The sequence below is a fragment of the Electrophorus electricus genome, chromosome 8 (assembly GCF_013358815.1).
Source record: "Electrophorus electricus isolate fEleEle1 chromosome 8, fEleEle1.pri, whole genome shotgun sequence".
NCBI classification, from domain to species: domain Eukaryota; kingdom Metazoa; phylum Chordata; class Actinopteri; order Gymnotiformes; family Gymnotidae; genus Electrophorus; species Electrophorus electricus.
The window spans coordinates 10,747,861-10,766,639 of NC_049542.1; the positions used below are offsets into that span (position 1 = coordinate 10,747,861).

Genomic DNA, 18,779 nt, shown 5'->3' on the forward strand with positions numbered 1-18,779 from the left:
TAAAAATATAATTCGCGTCACAATAATTAGTAATACAAAATATATGCATTTTTTGTCATATTATTTTTATACACTCGTGTGTTTACATTGTGACATTAAACTCTGTCAACTTTAGAAACTAAAGGGAAACTAAAGGGAAATATTTAAGTACCCAAAATATTCTGTTTGACAGATAGCAATGTAACTGGAGTGGTTAAATTACTACATATCTTTAAAACCTGTATAATAAAATATGTAGATATTTTATAGAAATGTTCGTTATTTTGGAACTATATTCACAAATTTCATTTTCCATTTGGGTATAAATCAATTTTGTTTTATTAGCATGGCAATTGTCACATTTCATTCATTTATTTTCTGAATAACACGTCGCAATTGGAAAACGACCTTACATGGCGGAAGTTGTTTTTTTTTATAACGCGATACCCATTTTTTTGTTTGACCTCATTCGCCGGAAGTGTAGCGGAGAATAGTCGGACAGCCCCACAAGAAGGAAAAAAATTGAAAAAAAAACAGGGAAAAAAATAGGTGAATCCGAGGTTTCGGGCGGATTTGGACGAAGTTTCCGAACTGTCCCGGCCCGAAGGAGTCCCGGGGTTGAGAGGAAATCGCCAGCACCGGTAATTAACATAGCATTATGACTCAGTTGTTAATTATTTCTTCTGATTTGAGCAACTCATACGGGCGCTTCTCTTCTGTCTCGCCAGCCGGAAGTCTGCATGAACCTGCGTCTCTCGCACAGGGGCATTGGCGTCGACGTTTTTTTTTTGTTCGTTTTTTTTTTTTATCCTCGAGTTTTTTTCTTTTTTTTATTTTCACAGTCAGACTAACCGGAGAGACCGATGGAGACACAGGGGCAATATTGTTTCAGGCGGAAGTTTACTTGTGCATCGCCTTTAATGGTGCTTCTCCTTCGCTAGCTAGCTAGTTAACAAAAGCTGAAATATTAATGGAGGCTGGCTGGGTAGCCCAGATATCGTTAGCTTATTTAGGTTAGCTAATGTATGTATTGTTTCTTGCCAACAGTGTTCATTCCAGTCAAGATGGTCCCTGCATTTGCCTAGATTCGCCAGTATTCGTAAAATCACAAATTTTCCAGCTCAAAAATTCAACTATACCTTTAACGTCTGGTGGATGATTTCTCACACGTTGTCTTTGTTAACCTACTGTAAGAATAAAAAAGAACAGAACTTGATTGATAGCTAGATAGATGGGTGTCCCAAAGATGACGGTTTATAAGAAAGTATAATTGCAAAATACTAACCTAGCTAGCTAATTGAATGATAAGCTATGGGATACGGCTGAAATATCCTAATGAACAGACAACTTGTAGGCTTAACTAGCTAGTTACGAGAAGCAAGTAGATTACTAAATTAACAGCTAACTATCTTGGCTTTTGCTTTGATGCCAAAAGCCTTCTCTGCAAGTGGGCGTCGGTCAGTTGCTGTAAAATGGATTGTTATGTACAAGCTACACTTACCTCCGTTCCAATTAAGTAAGCAGATAGTTAACAGTATAAACAACTAAATGATAATTGCAGTGAACCACAATCACTTTGTGTGAGTAAAGGTAATGTATAGAAGCAAAACTTTTCTTCCCCCATTATATGTTGTCCCTTTTCTTCAGTAACACAGGTAACACCAAAACATCAATACACATTCTAACAATTTTTGGCCTCGTTTAAATTGTGCACCACAGAACCTAAATACCTAACAATAACCAAACATGCCTCTTTGCCTGTCCTGTGGCAAGCGTAGGATCATCCATCAATGAGATATCCCTGTATGTATGTTCCTTGCCCAAATTTGAATGGCAATTAAAAAGAAAATGCATGTTGAGACAAAAACTGCACCCAGATTTCCAGAGGGTAATACAATGATTTTAGACAGTGCGGTTTGCTTGGGTGTCTTGACTTATATTCAAGCAAAGAGTCCTTTCCAAAGGGCACAAAATAAAACATCAATAAGGGCAAAACATCAGTTTCACAACTGTAGCCAAAAGCAGAATGGGTGTTTACAAGTTCTGTTGCTTTTCAATTGCAGAAATAATGGAAGATTCCCATTTCAACTCATCATACTTTTGGTCTCCTGTTCCAACAGTGCAAGGACAGGTAGAAACCTTATTATTGGACTCTCTTGTACAGTACATCACTGTGTCTAGGAGACACCTTGCTTAAAAAGCCAAATTACAAAAAATGCCCAATATCAGGCTGGGATGGCTAACAGAAGACTTGCTCTGATCCATGTGAAACTCTACCCTGACTACCTTTCCAGAGAAAATGAGCTTTCCTCGTTGCTGTTTCTCCTCTTTTTCTACCATCTGTTCATCTTCTGCATTTATCTCTTACTTCATGCTATTTCCTCTTTCTTTACCTACGCCTCTTCATTCCCCCATTTTCCATTCTTTGCATGTTCCTCTCTACCCACTATTGTTTTCAGATTGAGAACGCCATGTTTCTGAACAAAATGAAAGAACAGCTGGGACCAGAGAAGAGTGTCTCCTTTCCTCACTCTTCTTCTGCACATTACTCCACTGCTGTGCTTACGGTTCCCGGCCCTGCCTCCATGGATCCCGCAGCAGCTGCCAGGGTGCCCAAGCAGGAAGGAGGAGGAGGAGGAGGTGGTGGTGGTGGTGGTGGTGGTGCAGCAACAACAGGAGGACCACAAATGGCTACTGTAGGAGCACACCTCCATCCTCCCCATTCCTCACAGAACATCACGGTTGTGCCAGTTCCCTCTACTGGCATAATGACAGCAGGTGAGTGGATTGCCTTTGTATTTATTGCAGTAAAATTAATGAGCTACATGTTACTTATTAAATCAATGGCCCAAAGCAACTTTTCAGTGTGACTTGGTACTTCTGCTCAGAGCAGGCCGCATCACCTGTCAGGTGTGTACACTATCAGGATGGATTTGAGAGCTCTGCTAAAGGGCTAAAATTATTTGCTCTGTTTCTAATCTACATGGTCAACTATAGACCTGGTTTACACATGGTCATTTAAAGCAACCAGCATCTGGATTATTTGCTCCTAAATTGTTAACTACTTACATTTACATGCATTTATGCATGTAAATTAATGTGTTTCTAAATAGCTAGAATGTAATCTGATATTTAATTTTTTATGCTTATACCACTTCAATTTCTTGTTTCCCATTTTCCTGTTGCGCAATTTATAAATTATGAATGCCATTTTTAAAATTACAATTTTCAATGTTCCTGATTCGATGCTCTGGCTTTGAAATGTATCCTGGGTAAGTGCAATGTGTGATGTGAGATTTTGGGAGTTTCTGAACAGTTGCATAAAATGCCTTTCTGACCACCTTCAGAAGTGGTTTGAGTGATTGTACTTAAATCTGTTTTAAATGTGTTTTGGGCACATGACTGCAAATTTGATGGATTTCTATCCCGATGTAATCCTGGTATTCAAGTTGCATAAAATGTGATGTGTAAATGGGGTCATTCAGCATTATCATTATAGATATAATAGATATCCAAAAAAGTGTAACAGTGTTGAAAAACCATTTGATTTATTAGTCATCGACTCTGTGTTAAATGTTCACATTCAAATTAAATTGCATCTACAACAACCACCCTATGCTCTTTTAACCCTATAACCGTATTGCTGGTGACCCATTTAAATGCACATTTAAAAGGTAAAGGCGTAACTGACCCAGGGCTTGGTGTAAATATCTCCAGCAATAAAGAATTGTCAGGTTGGTGTAAGAGAGCTGGGGGGGTTTTTTGTTGTTTTTTTATCAGCCCTTGTTAAATCGTGGAGAGGTGTTTTCTTATGTGCTCTAGTCAGTTCTAATTCATAGAACTGAAATAAATATAAAGACCTGGCTTGTGTTGTGTGAAGAGAGAAAATTTGATCCTGAAGAGACAATTTGAATACAATTTTTAAAAAATAATATGGGGTACTTTTTAATGGCAAAAATTGTCCTCTTATTACATCTTTAGTGCTTTAGTTATTTTTTATTTTATGAGCCGTACAACCTACGGCAAGATATTTTTCAAATATGCTCATTGATTTTGGCACTATATTTTTATAAAATCAGAATTTATTTAGCAGAGGCTTAATCAGACTATAGATTTGTCAAAATAACAATTGGTATAAGTATTATTTAACATTCCTCTGGTGGTCAACTACAAGTCTTTCAAATATCTTTGAACAGCCACTGACTTTCACAGAATACACAGAGTCGCTGTTGTCACTGGTTGATTAGCAGAGTGTGGTTCCTAGTTTACACCCGGTATAGTGTGGTTCCTAGTTTACACCCGGTATAGTGTGGTTCCTAGTTTACACCCGGTATAGTGTGGTTCCTAGTTTACACCCGGTATAGTGTGGTTCCTAATTAACCCACGGGATAGTGTGGTTGTTAAGATGCTTCTTCAGTATGAGGCTTGTCAATCCAACCTTGAGTCTCTTCCTTTCTCTCAGCGGGGTTAGTAATCACCACTCCCCAAGGCACCTTGGTCACTCCTCCTGCCTCCTCTCAGTCTTTTGTCACTGGACCACCTGCCACAACCATGATAGTGTCCACCCTGCACCCTTCAAACACAGGTAAATATTTTGCTTTCCATTCTTTACACTCTGCTTTCCGAGTTTGCAACCCTTTGTTTTCCTTTGTTCTCTATGCTGCTCAAACCTTTTTCTACCTTATAATGAGGCAACCTGCTTCAATTATGCAATACATTGTATTACAAATACTCTAATGTCAAAAGGAGAGAATATATTTTTGACATTGGAGTGTATTTGCACCCCCCCCCCCCCACATTTAACTTTCATACACATACTGTGTGGTCTTACTCTTGATCACTTTTCAAAACTTTGAATTAAACACAATTTGGGAAATTGGAGGGAAGGGGGAATGAGGTTATGAAGGAAGCAGAGAAAGCACTGTGTTATAGCAGGAGGGAGAGTGAGTGCTCTGTGTTAAGTGTGTGTTAATGTACTCTTCTCTTGATTTGTCAGAGGCCAGGCGACCCCCCTCCCTCTACCTCCAAAGTCACAGTGAGTATACAAACACACATGTACACACTCAGATCTCTTTACTGTGTTCTTCAACTTCAAGAACTGTAGGAGCAGTGCTGCTATCCTGGCCATGGTTGTGTTTTCTACTAAACATAGAAATATATATATATATATATATATATATATATATATATATATATATATATCAGAAAGTGTAGGAAAAAAATATTAGAACATGTTTTACTTGTATTATTTGAAGGTGCCGTTTGTTCTGGAGGGCACTGAATACAGGATAAAACAGCTATTTGTGATTCTTAGTTCACATTTAACACTTGACCAGCAGTGATCAAACAAAAACTTTTGAGGAGAATGCATAATGTATAATTTCCTGTGGTAAACTAACCATATGCTACTGTGCTTGTGCTTTCCACATTGCCGCTATGTGTAACCAACAGATTGAAAGGTTTTGAGAGTTGACCTTTTTGACCCATAGTGTGTTTTTATACAACTAAATAAGCTCCTGTCAAAATCTGCATGAGCCATCCCACAAATATTTGTAGTGGTGAAACTGCATATTTTGTGATTACTCTAGATTAGAAATTTTTACAGTGTGACGAAGTTTGAAGGCAGCCACCCTACCTGGGACTCAAACCCAGGTCTGACAGGAGGTAAACATGAGCTTTGACCACCGGACCAAAGAGCCAGCACCCTGGCATAGCAGCCAGAGCATCTATTTAACCTTCCTAAGTGACGATCTCCGTCACAGCATCCTTCCCATCAGAGAGTGACGGTCTCCACCATAATGCATTCACCTCTAAGGAGCAACCCTGCGCATGACACTGTCCACATGTCCCTCCATGAACAATCAGTCTCTTGCAGCAAGTGAGAAACGGACAGGCCCTAATGATGAACCTTGAGGGACTCCATAGCCAATACTAGTAACAAGTCTAAAACAATTACCAAAATGTTTAGCACTTTATATAGGGCTTTTCATTTGTATTTCAGAGTATCAAAGTGCTTTACATAGGAAACATTTAAAAAGTTGATATAATTGCATTAAAGTCCATCAATTAAAAATACATGTCTACAGTTATGTAGATGACATTGCCTAAAAAGGAGAAGAAAGAGTTGCAGTAAAATGCAAGGCACTACAGTTGATGAAATGCTCGCTGTGACTGAGAAATTGGTGTGTTTCTCAGAGTCATGTCAAATTAGATTAAAGGTGAGAAGGGCTAATATATTTTTGGAATCCTAAGTAATTGGTTTATCCTAATGCATAGATTATTTTTTAGCTGTGTAGTCTTCATCTTTTCACAATGTTACCTTTAATTTGGTAATCATGTCTGGCTAATTTTCTTTAGATATTCATCACAGTTTCCAGAGGGCAGCACTGAAGACAGAGTAGTGCTGTTTAACATTCTGGTGGCCTGTATAAAACTTTGTTTTTTCTGTTGAAACAAACGCCACCATGAACACCACTCCAGGTCTTTTCTGGTAGCAGATACAGAATCAGAATCGCATACAGATACAAGGAATTTGGTTTTGGATGTTGGGTTACTCTTGAGCAATATGGACAATATACAGAAATTTATGCTTATGGCATTTATCTGACACTTTTACCCTAAGTAAAAGTCACTAACCCTAAGTGACTTATGATTATGACTGAATACAACTTGAGCAATTAAGGGTTAAGGGCCTTGCTCAGGGGCTCAATAGGGGCAGCTTGACAGTGTTGGGGCATAAACCGGCAACCTTCTGATTTTTAGTCAAGTACCTTAACCACTGGGCTACTACATAATGCGGAGTATGTACAATAAAAAAAATGTCTAAAATCAGTAGTACCTATTTATGTGAATAAGGTTGTGATGTACAACATTGTACAATATATTATTATAGGTGTGAAGTAGCATTTTATAGCTATCAGAGAAAACAAGACTAGCTATGGCACAGCAGAGGGAACTAGTCAGCTGTTTATGAAGGTAATGCCAGAGGTGTGGTTGTTGCTGTTAATTTTGGATTGCAGTGAGTGATGGGTGTGTATTTGGCCCTCTCAAGCCTGTAGCAGAAGACATTCATGCCATCAGTCAGGTCTTTGTTTGCCTCAGAGGGGAGATTGATGATGTTCTGTAGTTTGTGATGACCTACACTGATGCCAAAAACTGTAGCTGCCTTTTGTCACTCTGATGTCCTTCATCAGTGAGTTCCTGGACTTCTTGTACACAGCTCTATCTTCACTTCCGATGATGTACCATGTCACAGTGTCAGTTCAGGTTGCCAGTTGCAGCTTCAAAAAAACTAAAATTGGTACAGTCAAATCAGTCTTGCAGTTCCTGGCTTTGTAGATTTTAGTTTTTTTTTTTCCTGTAGGTTGTAATGATGAACTCAAGCAGTGATCAGAGTATTCCAGAGTTGCTTGGCGGACAGAGCATCTTTATGAATTGTGTAGCAGTGGCACAGTGTATTTTTAGAGTATTATCTATCTCTGGCAAGCTGTCTATTTTTATTGTTTAATTTTGTAGTATAATTTTGCTCTGTTGAAGTCCCCAGGGATTTTAAAAAGTGAGTAGGTATGTTTTGTCTCTTACTGTTGATAACATAGATGATCTTTACCTGTCATTTAGTGAGGAATATGTATCTGGTTTTGGTCTGCTTTTTTTCCCCTCAAATTGTCTAAAATTTGAACTCGCTGGTTGTCTGATCCCCTTTGTTTAAACGCTTATACGCGCGGGGTTTCAGCACCTGTTTGTAGTAGCTAGTTAGCTAGGCATCTAGTAAAATTAGAGGCACGTACAAAGTGACTAGTGGTGAAGACAACATTGAAAATGATTGATTGTTCTCCCATAAGTCCCATAAATTTAAACAGGTGGATTACATGAATGAATGATTTATTTTCAGCATATAGTAGCTTTGTTGTTTAGACTAGCATGCTACTCTGCTACCAAGTAATAATCTTCCATGGTCTACTTTATCCAGTGTGAGGGGGAAAACAGATGCTCAGGACTTGCAAACATGCACCTTTGTTAACAAGTCAATGGGTATATTTATTAGCAAGAATCAATACAGGAATAAGACCAGTAACACTGTAACATCAGTTTCTTAGACATCATAGTCAAATGTTTTGGGGAAAAACCTAGTTTACAAGAGTAATATATTGTATATTTTACATGAATGACTATATGCATAAATTTTTTCAAAATATAAAGTGGACTAATATTTTGACATTGTAAAGCAGACATATAAAGTGGATTAGATATACACTAGATATAGTTCTGTGTGCAACAGGAATTACTCTTCATCAACATTTATATCTTTTTTTTTCTTTTTTTTCTTTTTTTTTTTTACTTTTTACTATTCCTGTCTGTCTACTGTTTCCCCTCCTAGATAAGAAGGAGGATAGCAGTGTTCCTCCAGCTGTTGTCATGCCAGCACCCTCAAAGCGGGGCAGAAAGAAGAAATCCATGATGCCCCGAGCGGGTCCTGTGACATCACATACCCTTCCCACAGGAAGTGATGCATTGATTCTTGCTCATCTAGCTGCTGGAGGGCAGGTAATTCTATTTAATTTTTAATTTTACCTTCATTTAATTAGGTGAAGATGAGTTAAAACACACACACACACACACACAAATGTGTAACTGTTCATGCATTTATTTAAATGTTTTGCTTTAAGATGTCAAATGATATATTTATGTAAACCTAGTATATTAGATTTAATATAATATGATGAGAATCAATGAAGAAGTTGCAGAGTAAATTCAAACCTTTGGCACAGTGTCCAGGTTTCTTCAGAAATTTTCATACCCAATAGGAAGCAAGTACTAATCATTTGTGGCAAAAGACTGCCAGTAAGAGATGATTTTGAATTTAGTAAATGTTACTGTCTCCAGAAAGCACAGAAAGTTATTAATTTAAAATTATAATTTAAAATTAGTAATTTTTGTTTCATGACTCTCCCTTTTCAGCATCATGCTGCTGATCCCTATGACATGTCTAATGAAGATGAGGATGATCACACAGGCAAGGATGGGAACAAGTCATATAGGTACAGAAATGAAATATTGCCTCATTTTAAAAAATGCCTACATTTATCTACATATATACACGGTGAGCAAATAATGGAGACGCCATATGAAAGTCTTTTTTTTCTGATGTAAATAAACTACATTACAAATGCAACTATAATCGATTCTCCTAAGGTTGACTGTATAGGGACAGTTAGCAGAATGTCAGCTATAAAACAATGCAAGCAAATTTATATGCAAGGTTTAAAAGCAACATAAAGGCAACTAACAGCTCCAGAACAAGACAAAATGTCATTTAGATATCACAAAAGCTTAATGTGTGAAGAGGAACATTCAGGAAAATATTGACAACACATGCAATACAAAAACAGTGAATCAGCAAAGTGAAAACGTTGAAGCTGTATTCCTGTTGTACAGGAATACACAGCAAAAACTATGGGCTAAAAATGACCAGAATTGAATCTTTGTGATTTATTCTCAATAAAACCTGTGTACCAATGCTTGTATCTGTGGCCAATACACAGACATAATACAGCTTTGTTTATAAAGCACTGAACAATAAATTCTAGTCTGATCAATTGTCTTTCACTTCAACAACCATAAATGCTTGTCTAGAGAAAACCAAAGGATTCCTTCAGCAAATATTGTTTGTTGTCATCTGTTAAGTAAGCTGCTGGATCCATAATACTGTAGACAGTTATGTCAGGAAATGGCTCAGGCACAATTGTGCCTCTGCATGGTCATATAATAGCACCCTGTGTTTGTGTTTCTATACATATTCAGTCCAACATATATCTGGTGTATAATACTTTATTTCATTTGTTTTATCTGTTTTTTAACATCTGTCTCATGTTGACATTTTAAGTAACAAATAATTAGTTTAACTTATGACTTGTAAAACTACAATTAGGGCAAACTGAGCATTGATTCTTGGTTGTTCCTAGCAAGTCTGATTGCAGCGTTTCATCCAAGAGTTGATTTTCAGAATATTTTCCCCAGTATTTCCCTAATATTGGACTTGTTACACAGAAGTACAGAGAAGTCCAGTATTATTGTAATACTGATTACACTGCTATTGTAATCAATAGTATTGATCAGTATTGTAAATATAACTTATATATAACTATATCAAAAGCTCTCAAACATTTTTCCAGTAGGTCAGAATCTGATCAGTATTATAATCAGAACTTGTATCAAAAGCTCTCAAACATTTTTTCCATTTGGCTCATCAATCCAGATGCCGGATGTGCGCTGTGACTTTCTTCAGCAAGTCGGACATGCAGATCCATGCCAAGTCGCACACAGAGGCCAAGCCCCACAAATGTCCCCACTGCTCCAAATCATTTGCCAACTCCAGCTACCTGGCCCAGCACATACGCATCCACAGCGGGGCCAAGCCCTACACCTGCTCTTACTGCCAGAAATCCTTCAGACAACTCAGTCACTTGCAGCAGCACACACGGTATGGACATTTTGTCTGTGCATGCATATGCACTTGCAGGAAAAGAGTTTGCAAACCCTTTGATTTATGCATGAAGAGCACCTAAAATGCTATGTTAATTTAACAAAAAATATTTATAATATCTTTGTGGATATGTTGTGTGCCATTTCTTGAAGGATCATTGGTGGAAGAAATATGTGAACCATTTATTAATTAGGGGTGGGTGCTGGGTCCTAATAATAATAAAATTAATAATAATAACAGCAGTTAAAAGGTAAACTGGTTGATTTTCTATATAATTTTGGGAATTTTTACTTGAATGGCTTCCTTAAGATTACCCCACAGCATTTTAATGGGACTTAAGTAAGGACTATGCCTTGGACATTCTATATACAACATATCTTCTGTTTGAGTTGGTCTGTAATTGACACCAGAGTTATGGATAATGATTGTACTGACCCAATCTCTAGTGGATTTTACATCAAAGACCGATAAACTGACATTTTGCTGTAGAATTTCTCATACAGATAGGAAGACCTTGGTCTCTCACTGCTTGTAAACCACAGAGGCCCTGAAAAAGCATAGCAATCACACACTGTATTCCCTTATTTATGCTTCATGCTTGATGTTTGTGATGAGCAGAGATTTATATGCTCTGTTTGAAAATGTACTCATATGTACATATACCAAATAGTTCAACCTTTTTTCCTCAATTGTCTACAGAACGTTACTTCAATAGTGATATGGAACATCTCTGTCAGGGATTTTGTGCACCCCTCCTGGGAACTTGCTGCTCCGCACAATTTCAAGTTTTCACCACCCCAGTACAGCTCATCTCACTCATGAATAGCTTGGTAATTAGCTAATGAGTTGAATCAATCTGTGGAAGGAAACTAGTTCTCAGAACAGAAGGTGAAAAGCCCTGGCCTAGGTTGAATTAAGCTATCTTGAGATGGAAAGTAGTATCTTTTTGTAGAGCAGTGGTTTCCTCCACTGGCGTTAGTATAATATTTCATTAGTATAATATATCATTAGTAATATTTCAGGGTTTTTATTTTCAGTCTAGGGCACTCCAGTTAGCATCTTTTAAAAAAATGGCTTTTCTAGAGGTTCACATATTTTTAGATCAATGACCTTCAATTCATCAAACCATATCTTCAGTAAAGACAGTGCTGTGTAAAGTCTATATTGTTTGTTAAATAAGATTTCATTTATTGCATTTTTTGCAATTTATAACTAAAGGCCCAATTAAATGGAATTTGTTTTATATGGAGAGGTGGGTTAATGTAATTACTACTTTTATTCCTCAATTATTTTAGTTCTGTCCAAGTCCGCTATGTAAGTGATGTTTTATGAACTGTGGGAACCGGCATCACTATAGATTCTGGAACCTTTTCCTACTTTAAAAGGACTGATACAAATAACCCAGGATTTATTCTAATCCCTTATGTGTCAGTAAATATATCATGATATCTTGTGGAAAAAGGAGTTCTTGCTCTTTTTCTCAAACATAGAACCACTCAAGGAAGCACTTTCTTGTCTTATATTCATTGGAATTTACTTGCCAAAGGAGCGGCATTTCCAGTAGATTTAGTTAGATTCTAGTATGTACATGAATGTAGCCTGTTAATTTTCAAATCCAGGTTATTAACATTATCAACATTTTGAGTAAAAGATGAGTGAGGAATTTAACCAAATTCAAAGCCCTATTTCAATACCCATTTTAACGCACTCTCATCCACTTCCCCATTGGGGGAATCCCCTACGTGATCTTAAGGGCTGTTCCATTACTGAAGTGTGTCAGATGATCCCTCAGGGGCAAAGTAACAAGTGAACACACAAGTCCACTTCAGAAGCAGAACTTCCCCAGAAAACACAGCAGCCAGACGCAGATTCCATTTCAACAACAAAAACAATGGCAGACAAATCCATTTATAAATGTAAGCCAAAACATCTTCACAATGCTTAAAATTTCAAAAATATACAAATATTTTACAATATGTTATTCACTACATTTGAATTGGCCTTTATTTTGAAACCTACTCTATTTGTCACATTTAATAGCTGTTTATTGCTTTAGTCTTTTGGCTAAATAATTATCATGTTTAACAGTGTTATTTAGCCCACAGGTGTCCAACCTTATTTACAAATGTCTCGTCTGGCTGCAGATTTTTGTTAGACTAAACAGTTCCAAAGAAATTAACTCTGCATGAATTCTTATGTTTTCTGGTGAGAGCACGTAAGTGGCTTCTTGTGTTATGTAGGTCTGTGGAAGTTGGAGAGGACATGTTAAAAAGGGCTACTGAAAGAGTCTCCTGGTTCATAAAAGGCCTAGATAAATAATTTTAATAAATATTTAATTTATTCCTATCACTATAATCTATACTGCTATTTCTTATTCAGTGCAAATTTGTAAATTGAAACTTACCTTTGAACAATACAGGAATCAATATATAATCTTTTACCATAGTATTGACTAATTATTGCAGTTTGCATTAGAATGGTCACGGTGGTTTTGAACCACCACTCTATTATGCTTGTCTGCATTTGCATGATCTTAGCAGGTTTGGAAAGTATTTTTAAGTGTGTGTTCTCCATCCAAAGCTTTCAGAATTTCTTTTACTAGTTCTTTAGTTTGTTTTGGTCAGAGGTTTGATATGGGTTTCTCTTTGAATAAAAGTTTACCCATCCCATCCCCACTAATTTGATATGAACACACATGCGTACACACACGTACGTACGTACGTACGTACGTACGTATGTGTACGTTCTGATTGACAGTGATTGAATATGGATTACAGCAGGGAGAAGGAAGCATGTTTTCACTTAGTCATGCTTTAGTGTCCCTGGACTTAACCAGCAAGCTGCCTCTTGGTACTTCTTAGCCTATTCAGTTCTCTGTTTTTTCTCTCACACTTCTTAGCTCTCACATATTTATCTGCAAATTTGCATGAACTCTATTTGCATTCCGTTAATTGTTCAGCCAATGTAATTTTCCACACATATGATCATTTTCAAGTCGTTTGACCTGATAATATTTGATCTCTGACCTTCTCCTTAGCCTTGCTGTAACTGAAAATATTTCACATGCTTTGCAGCTTGCTTTGACTTTGTAGTTTTCTACTTAGGTTGTATTTACATCTCATTTAAGTCTCTTTTCCTCTGTCCCCCATCATCCCATTTTGTGATCTTATTTTCTAAGAGTGAACCATGATACAAGAAAGCTCTCACTTGACCTAATAGCACACACAGGGAAAGAAAGGTGGAAAGGTCAAGAGAGAATGAGAGAGAACAGGATGATTGTTCCTTGTGTGTGTTTGTGTACTGCGTTTCAAAACTCAGACACAGAACTGAGCACACTGATGTACTGCTGCAATCATGTTTCACACTATACGTTTTGTGATCTCATGATTTGATATATACATTGAGTGGTTTTTATAAATCTCTCCTTTCTCTCTCCTTCTCTCTCTCCATATCCTTCCCCTGAACCCTTGTTAGAAACCATACAGAGAGCAAACCGCACAAGTGCCCCCACTGCTCCAAATCGTTTGCCAACTCCAGCTACCTGGCCCAGCACATCCGCATCCACAGCGGGGCCAAGCCCTACACCTGCTCCTACTGCCAGAAAACCTTCAGACAGCTCAGTCACTTACAGCAGCACCACAGGTAATGGCCAGGGACAGCTAAAGTTAGCATTGCCACATCTCACAAGTCTCTGCTCCATCTATCCACCCTCTTACTTCAGTATCTTCTCTCTCATTTAGCATTTCTTGTTTTGTCATAAAGTTAAAATGTTGTTTTCCAGCAGGCACTATTGGTTAATTGGAAAAATTGTGATATTGTCAGAAACCACTAAGGGAGGTTTTCTGGAAAATTACCTAATAAGTTCATTGCTATTTCTGTTTGATAGGATTCACACTGGTGATCGCCCATACAAGTGTTCCCATCCTGGCTGTGAGAAGGCTTTCACCCAGCTCTCAAACCTCCAGGTAAATTGACTTTTTTATGAAATATCATTAGAAATATTGCTAGAAATTTTTCTCCTAAGCTTGTGAAGTATGAGTAAGTATGAGACAAGTATTTTTCACCTGTGCATGTTTTATGGTTGACTGAGTGAGCCTCTGATGCCATGATATTGTTAAATATTGTTAAATAATTCTAATCTGCCACAACTTCTATTTTATATAAATGTATTGCAGCAAAAATATTTTTTTATAGATTTAGTGGTCTTTCTTAGAAAGTTTTTTTCCCCCCTTGAGCTCAGTAAATATTAAAGGAGAGCAAATCAAACTAACACTAACTGGCTATTAAGTAAAATGTACTGCAACTTTTATATCTTATATAAAAGTGTTAAAGTAGTGTTACAGCATCACTGACGTTGATTGTATGCTTATAAAAGGACCATTTTAATTCCATGCAATATATTTAATTTACAATGTAGGCCTTAATGTGCTGCATTTCTGTTATGTAATCTGTTTGCTCAATGCTGCTGTAATGAGAAGTGCACAATGTGTATTGGCTATGATCAGTGCAGAGTGATCATAAGAAAATCTGGCATATTTGCAGGCTAGCCAGGCGGAGATATTCTTTTATTTTGACTTAATTACATGTAAAGATATTACTAAAAATGTAAATTATACTGTCAGTTATAGGGTCACCTGGGACATGGTGAGCTCATAGGGTGATTAACATTGGATTAACATAGAATGATTAACACTGGCAAAAAGTGAGAAAAAATGAAAAGTTAGAAACTGAAGACTTGTTTTTTTTGTATAAAATTGTATTATTTTCTTTTCAGTCTCACCGCAGACAGCACAATAAAGACAAGCCGTACAAGTGCCACAACTGCAACCGAGGTTACACAGATGCAGCTAGCCTGGAGGTCCATCTGTCTACACACACAGTCAAACATGCCAAACTCTACTCATGTGGTCTCTGCAACCGAGCATATACCTCTGTAAGTTAATTATCTTGCTTTAATGCTAGATTTTGTCATCTCCTCTATAAAGCATGTAAAATCTTCTTAGATGACTAGGTTGGATGTTGAAAACTGCTTTTTCACTTTTTAATTATATAATGGTAGCTGGCATATTGGTAGGGCCATCGAACCAATAGAAATCCATTCTGTGGTACATGCATTCACTTACATCAGATGCTCAGTCAGTAGGTATGCTGGACTAGCTAGCTAACTGTACCTTAACTGCTATATAAACAGCAGAGAGATCGTCTTAGACTACAAACCTTTGCTATCTTCACTGCCTAACTACTGCACTGGTTAAATTAAGTAAGTTTTCTACTCTTCTAGAAACACATTTGATGACATCTACATAGATTCTATCTAGTAAAGTTTATACTTGTAGAAACTGAAATGATAAATTTATCCACTATTTAACTTTTTTTAAAGGTTTAAATAAAACTATTTCAGGCATGCAGATTTTCCATCATACAGTCCCTTACTTAATCTTCTACCTGTCCCTGCACCAAGCTAGCCTAAGCTCTCCCGTCACCATGTAAATTCAGTGTCTTGCCATCTCTTTTCCACAGGAGACATATCTAATGAAACACATGCGAAAACACAACCCAGATCCCCTGACTGTAGCAGCTGCTGTAGCCGCCCAGCAGGCACAGCAGGGCCAGAATCCAGCTCAGACCCCAGGAAGCGGAGGCGGTCGGGGCCGTGGCCGAGGCAGGGGTGCCGCTGCTGCTGGAGCAGCAGCCCAGGCACAGAACCAAGCCAACCCCAACCCACCGACCAGCTACCCTGTTACAGAGGGAGTCCCCTGCCCCTTTGACCTGCACCAGTACAAGACAGTATCAGCTGGAGAGATCCAGTACAAACCCGTCAGCGTAGCCGACCTGTCTGCACACAAGGACCTCTGCCTAACTGTCTCCACCTCTGCCATTCAGGTGGAGCACATGAACTCGTAGGACAGGAATGGAAGGAGGGAGTTGGAGAAGTTGGACTATGTAAAACAAAAAAAGAAATGAGAGAGAAGCTACACTGCCTTGGATGAGATATGTACACATGGGGTATACACTATGGGGTCTAGAGGCAAAAAACGAGATGAATGGCTGTACAACATGATGGCCATTCTATGTGAAAAAATCTGAAGAGGTTTTGCCTAGATTTGCAGCCACAGCATAAGAAGATAGAAAGTGTTCAAAGGGATTACTGGAGGATTTGTTTGTGAAAATGTACACTGGATGCAAAGAAAAATATAGATGCATAACTGCCAAAACTGGCATTGCTGTGCTCAGAGGTGTCGCGACTCTTGCTGAGCTGCTGTAGCTTGGTTCTAAAAATATTTAATGTCAGTAGAACTTCCACCAACAATAAGGGGTGTCCAGTCTTATCTGCAAAATGGTGGTTTGGCTGAAATTATTTTAACCAACAGGAGTATATCTGATTTTCCTTTGTTTAATTAGCAGATTCCAGTGTTCAAAAAACCTATCATATGCTCCTGCTTGGTTCAAATGAAAACCTGAAGTGGCATTGGCTCTTTCTAGACATTATTGATGTTGAACAGCAAGATGGTTATCAGTTCCTGTCAACTTGTGTTTCAACCCTCCTATCATTTGTTTTCCATGAAATAAAGTTATGATGCCAGTTCAGTCCAGACAATAGCTCTTTCAGGTCTTGTTAACTGGCAAATCTAACATATTTTAATGTTTTTAATTCAGCGGAACCCAACTGCCATCTCTGACTGAAACAATTAAGTAGTAGGGAAATAATTTTTTTGTTTCAATAATCAAATTGTGGATTTTCAGTACTTTAGTTTCAGGTTTCAGCTGTTGCTCTTGATTTTTCTTTGTATCCAATTGGCATTTTCTAAAAATAAGTTAAAAAAAATGCTCAAACAGTGCCTTTGATTTTACTTCATCTTCTGATGTTTAGGAAAGGTGGTGGCCCAGTGATTTGACATGAAATTATGTGTGAACTGTCTGTCGTGGTCTGCACAACAGCATGTCAGCCAAAGTCTCTTGAGAATGTTGTAACACACTTTGGTCCATTTTGTTTGGTTTATGCTGTGCTTTGTCACAAATTTGGGGGCAATAAGCAAGCACAAAGTACTGAGCTGTTCATCATTAACCTCATTGCAGGTCAACAGATCAGACTTGGAGAGTGGATTTCCCAGTTTTTTAAATGTTAAATGTACCATACTGGTATAATATTGGTATTGCCTTAATTAGAAATGAGGATTTTCCCACAAACACAAACTTGGACAAGACCTAGTCTTTGTATTTTAAGATACTTGTCTTTCTCAAGGTAAATTGTGTGCATGGCTATTTATCAGAATGTGGAAGTTTCCATTTTATAGTTTAAAAAACACACCTAATATCAGTGATGTTATGACTGGCTTTTATAAGTATGGCTCCATGAGATCTGTTATGATGATGATTTGCTGGGCCAATGACAGACAGTTCAAGTTAATGTTATGTTTGTTACTACTAGTCACAATATAAAAGTAAGAGCATTATCGACATCACAGTCTGAAACAGAAGGCGAAAGGTTTTAAGGGATACAGCACTTAAAATAAACTTTTTATCATCTTTGTTTTTCATCATTTACATTTGTCTTGTATCATATTTATGTATTTTTCTATTGTCTGTGTATGCATATTCATGTGTATGTGAGAATGTGAAGAAATGGCTGAAAAAGCATGTCAGTGGGAGGGAGTCAAGAGAGTTATATGTGAAAACATGATTCAGTGTTTTCTTTTTCTTACATTGAGTGCAGTCATTTTATATATTTCCAGCCCTCCCTAAAAAGAGGACTTTAAACCAGAGGGAGGGAGGTGGGAATTGAAAAGGCAGGAGATAATGGTGCAAGCATCAATTTGGTTACCAGGTACTATTTAGTAGTGTGTTTTTTAACCTTTAATACCAACTATTATTGATTTGTTGGCTTTTGTTATGCAATTATAATTATCCTTCATTATTGATTGGAAATGACTGTAAATACATACAGAAGTCTTTTATTTACAAAAAGGAAGGATTGTCTCTGATCCTATTGAAATTTAAATTTAAAAGAAAACATTAAAAAGTAATATTGGAGAACAAAGTACAGAATGATGACTTTTTCCATGCCAACCAATCACAGGATTACATAAAATGCTTTTGTTGACTGAGCAGACTGTTGATTGGTTGGTGCCTTCATGTGTAATCCTTGTTGTATCTCATGTGTCTTTGGAAATAATACAGTTCTCAATATTATTGTTAATGTCTCCTACTATTCTTGTTACCAACTCTTAATGCTGGCTTTGCTGTATATACCATGCTCATTCATCTAAATAACTGTTTCTCCTTGTATGAACAATAAAAACAAAAAGACATTGGTCAA

The 18,779-nt window shown here is 37.4% G+C and overlaps 1 protein-coding gene across 2 annotated transcripts; it reads left to right on the forward strand.

The window, feature by feature from the left end:
• Positions 1 to 317: 317 nt before the first annotated feature.
• On the forward strand, positions 318 to 18,779 carry znf384a (zinc finger protein 384 a). 2 transcript variants are annotated; one of them, XM_027016262.2, is made up of 12 exons: positions 318 to 620; positions 2,043 to 2,110; positions 2,439 to 2,757; positions 4,442 to 4,564; positions 4,976 to 5,014; positions 8,357 to 8,523; positions 8,938 to 9,017; positions 10,235 to 10,459; positions 13,937 to 14,104; positions 14,349 to 14,427; positions 15,237 to 15,395; positions 15,983 to 18,779. In XM_027016262.2, exons 2-12 carry the CDS (start codon positions 2,048 to 2,050, stop codon positions 16,364 to 16,366), a joined length of 1,806 nt encoding a protein of 601 aa, XP_026872063.2. In that variant the 5' UTR covers positions 318 to 620; positions 2,043 to 2,047; the 3' UTR covers positions 16,367 to 18,779. The 2 variants fall into 2 exon arrangements, with proteins under 2 accessions (XP_026872063.2, XP_026872064.2); XM_027016263.2 differs by lacking the exon at positions 13,937 to 14,104.

Bases quoted from the DNA above. Each gene is read 5' to 3' on its own strand.
- znf384a (XM_027016262.2), top strand. From the start codon at position 2,048: ATGGAAGATTCCCATTTCAACTCATCATACTTTTGGTCTCCTGTTCCA. The intron at 2,758-4,441 runs GTGAGTGGATTG...CCTTTCTCTCAG, and splicing joins TACTGGCATAATGACAGCAG to CGGGGTTAGTAATCACCACT. The intron at 14,428-15,236 runs GTAAATTGACTT...TTTTCTTTTCAG, and splicing joins CCCAGCTCTCAAACCTCCAG to TCTCACCGCAGACAGCACAA.